Source organism: Octodon degus, unplaced genomic scaffold (assembly GCF_000260255.1).
Source record: "Octodon degus isolate 3935 unplaced genomic scaffold, OctDeg1.0 scaffold00010, whole genome shotgun sequence".
Lineage (NCBI taxonomy): Eukaryota > Metazoa > Chordata > Mammalia > Rodentia > Octodontidae > Octodon > Octodon degus.
In genome coordinates, this window is record NW_004524586.1 from 18,145,480 (window position 1) to 18,149,728 (window position 4,249).

A 4,249-nucleotide genomic window follows, 5' to 3' on the forward strand; every position below is an offset into this window, starting at 1 on the left:
GGCTCACAAGCTCTGGAACTGTCCAGTGACCTTGGTTTGATCTTCTACTATTCTATTGGCCATGTGACCTTATTTCCTTATTTGTCAAGATCGAAGGCTTTCATAGAAAATACATAAAATAAAAACATGGAAAGTGTTTCATTAGTCAAACCCCTGGCTTATAAAAATTATTCGTGGAGGTTCCTTCTTTGTGGCCTCCGTGCTCTGCCGGACAGGTGAGAGTAGTTGTCAGAGTGTCCCAGGCTGGGTCTGAGTTGGGACACATAGCTATGAAAGGAGGTAGCAATTGGCTTGGGTCCTGGCTTGGCAGCACCCACCCTGTAGATGAGGTCACTGCAGCTGAATTACTTCTCTCAGATAAGAAGTTGGGACAGAGGGTTACCATGGGCACATTACCACAAATATGATTGGTTTCAGGATTTAAAGGGGGCAAAATATTTTTTAGTACCTCATAATCATCTTGTCTTCACCTGACTGACTCATTTCTGGGGCTTCCTCTGTCAGGACCTTATGGCTATCTACTTCCTGATTTGGGAAGCTTTAGCTGGAAGGAGCCAGGGGCAGGAATTCTCAGAGGCCATGGAAGGTTCTGCCACCTATTGTGATGTGGGCTTCTGCTCTGTAGCAACAGTGACAACCCTGGCATTGTCTCCTGGCAGATGCCAAGAAGTAGAAACCAGGGATCAGGAGGAAGAGTGGGTGTGTGGCGCTTTTGAGACCCTGGAAAAGTGAGGGAACCAACCTCAGCCACCTTCAGGATCCTGGCGAGAATGGTCAAGGGCAGACACTTCAAACCCTCTTCAGACAAGGATGGAAGTTGGGTAAGAAAAATGGTGCTTCCTGAGGCTTCCTCAAGCTGTGTGGGTGTAGTTGGGGCACAGAACTGAGTTCAGGTCCCCTTCTGCTTATGGCCATAAAACCTTTGATGAGATTCTTCCTTGGCCTCAGTTCTTTCTCTGTAAAGTGGAAACCTCACCATTTTGGAAAAGATTGGATGGAGTAATGCATTCAAATGCTCAGCACACTGGACATTCATAGATGTCCTAAGTAGGCAGCATTTATTATCTGCTCCACTTTTTGTTATTTCTATAACATTTATCTTTTAGCATACTGTGTGTCTTCCTCTATTAGGTACATTCTTTCTTTCCCCCTGCTGGAATATAAGCTCCAGGAGGACTGGGGCCTTTGTCTTTTTATTCCCTGAAGCTTCTCCAGTGCCTAGAGTAGGGTCTGGCACTTACATGCACTTAATAAATATTTATTTCAGGAATTAATATCACAGTAGAAACTCTGAACAAATTCCTCAGCTGGTAATCTGATTCCCTTGGCCTCTCCAGACCACGAAATGGGTGGCGTTCAGGAAATCATCACTCACCCATCTCCTCCCGGGAAACTTTGCTTTCCTGCTTCCCTTTCTCAGATCCCACTCGCCTTTAAATTATGGGACAGGTCACATCGTGTTGCCCAGGCTGGCCTCAAACGCCTATGCTCAAGTGTCACTTCCTCCTGGCAAGGGAGTAAGATCCTTCCTCTTGAATGTCTCTTACATAGCCCAGAGCTGTATATCTCCATCCTTTAAGAAATGAGTATGATGTCGTAGCCTTCAAGGTCCAAGTACTTCTCTTGTCCTGCTCTTCAGTTCGTATGTTCTGTGCACTGACAACTATCTTCTACTTCTAATGCCTACAGTTCATCCACCAAAGAAATATCAAGGGGAAATTGCAACCGCAGACTGTTGCCTGCACCTTCCTGATGTGCAGAAGGGACAGAATCTGAGAAACACTCAATATTAATCTCCTTCGGGGCAGTAGTATGTAGAAAACTGAAAAATAGAAAGACTGATGGATTTAACTGTGAAGGCTTCAAAAACCTGATTGTGGCTACTTGGACTAACACTAAGGAGTTTAATCTAATATCTAATCTCTGCCTATAAAATGACAACCAAGGATGGTAGCCTATACCTGTAATCTAGCCGCTTGGGAAGCTGAAGCTTGAGGATAGCAAATCCAAGCCCAGCTTGGGCAAAATAGTGACTTAGTGAGACTCTGTATTAAAGTACAAATTAAAAAAAAAGGGCTGGGGATGTAGCTCAATGGTAGAGCACTTGCAGTTGCTTGGCATATGTAAGGTTATGAGTTCAATTTGACGCTACAAAAAAATACTCAGTACAGTGCATAAAAGCATAGCAACTACTCAACACTTCCTAACATATAACATGTGTATGCCTTCTTTATATATGTACATGCAAAAACTGTACACCCTGCTTCATTCCACCAACATTGAAAGTAACATGAAAAATATACACGATCAAACAGTAAAGTACAAATAGAATAATAATTCATAATTAGTTTTAATATATGTTAAAGCACAAGGTTGAAAATGGGAACAACTTTTGAGTTTAAGTTTCCTAGCAGCCAAAGTAACATGAGAAGTATGTCAACTACTGTTATGGTTTATGTCTAGTTGTCCCCCCAAAGCCTCATGTAAGTTATGGGGTAGACCTGGCTGGAGGAGCAGAATGGTTTGAGAGGCGGGGCCAGAGGATCAGGGCGGCCTGAGGGGCTGGGCCAGAGAGGCACGAACCAAACCGTTAAACTGGCTAGCATGTGCTTTCCAGGGAGGTGTGGAGCGGATCATCCTGGACACGGCAGCACGCCAGGCTCTCCTTCAGTGTCTTGAAACCTCCAGTAACTGTGAGCTAAATAAATCTTTCCTTCCCCAAGCTTGAGTGTTGAGTATTTGTCCCAGCAACGAGAGAAGAGTAACCAAGACCACTACCTAACATTAATTGCCCATGAAGAGAAAAGCATGTTTCTTGATACTAAGCACTTCTCCTCTATCACCTCATATAAGTTAGGATTGCATTGTGATTGAATATCATAAAAAACATTCTACAATATCCTAACCAGAGAGAGGATTATTTTTTAAAAGGAACAATAAAATCCAAAGGCCAATAGTGCTCAGCTGAACATCCACTGTTCCTGAAAAAGTTTCTTTTTTTGTTTTGTTTTGTTTATTTGTTTGCTCATCTTTTTGTTTGTTTTTGGTATTTAGTATAGGATCTACAGGGTCTGTCTACACAGATCAGACTCATAGTGATCCTCTCGTTTTCAGCCTCCCAACTGCTGGAATTATAGGCACAGTTTTCCCAGCTGCTTTCCCTGTAGACCTGTGTTTCTAATTCATTTGGTTACCAGCCACTTAGCTGCAAGGGAGTCCAAGGAGGTATTTTCTAACCAACTGCATCACCATTTCAAAGCAAGTCAAGTTCTGCTGTAAGAGACAAAGTAATGGCTGAGATCATGATAGAGTACTTACCTAGCATGCTTAAGCTCCTGGGTGTGATGGCCAGCACAAAAAACAAACAACAGGAGAAAGAGAGATTTCAGAGGCAGAAATGTCATTTTTTAGCTTCCAGTTGAGAGCCAGGGATGCCCTCTATCTCCCAGGTTTTTGATGGAAGGGCACTGGCCCCCCAAGTTCAGCTTGAGACTTTGGCAGGAATCCTTTCTGCTGTCAGCACCCAGGAGCATAACAAGAATAATGCTGATATGCAGTTTCCCAAAGTCACTTGCAGATGAGTCGGGAAAATTAAAGAAATTGTTGGCTTTGAGTCAGTAGCAGACCATTTGGGAGGACAGTAATTGCCACATTAGAGGTGACAGTCATTGTGCAGTTGACCTTGATGGTTGTAATCTGGCTGTTGCTGGAGAGGAAGGGCTTTTTCCACACACTTTCACTCTCCTGTTTAATATTTCAGTCATTGAGTGATTGAATGCAGCGGGAATTCTACCGCCAACTAGTTAAAAAGCTATATTTCATGGTTACAATATCTAACAGAAGGGTTTATTTCACAGCTATCATGTTATAGCCATTAAATATATATTTTAAAGGAGTGAAATTAAAATTCTAAGGCCATGTTTTTAAACAGTGGTTTAATCCATAGACTCACAGAATACAAATGAACTCATGTCGGTTGTCATGTAACTGGTGAGAGGGATCATTTCTTATGTCACAGCAGTCTCCCTACTGGTCCAATTTTCCACAGTGTGTGACTCAGTTGAACTGGAGGAAGAGAGAAGAGATGATCACAGCCTGGAGCTGCTCACTATTTCTTATGTTTACCTTTAAACACAATTGTTTAGAGCCAGGGAGATAGCTCCGTGGCATAAGTGGCTGTCGTGGCAAGCACAAAGTCCTGAGTTCGATCCTTGGAACCAAAATAAATAAATAAATAAATAAATAAATA

General features: G+C 42.6%; 1 protein-coding gene across 2 annotated transcripts in view; it reads left to right on the top strand.

The window, feature by feature from the left end:
• Positions 1–595: 595 nt before the first annotated feature.
• Tex36 (testis expressed 36) overlaps positions 596–4,249 on the top strand; it is a 16,597-nt gene continuing 12,943 nt past the window's right edge. For both annotated transcript variants that reach the window (XM_012513446.2, XM_023709076.1), the window contains exon 1: positions 596–821. In XM_012513446.2, the coding sequence (XP_012368900.1) occupies positions 771–821 (51 nt within the window). In that variant the 5' untranslated portion in view covers positions 596–770. The remainder of the gene's footprint in view (positions 822–4,249) is intronic.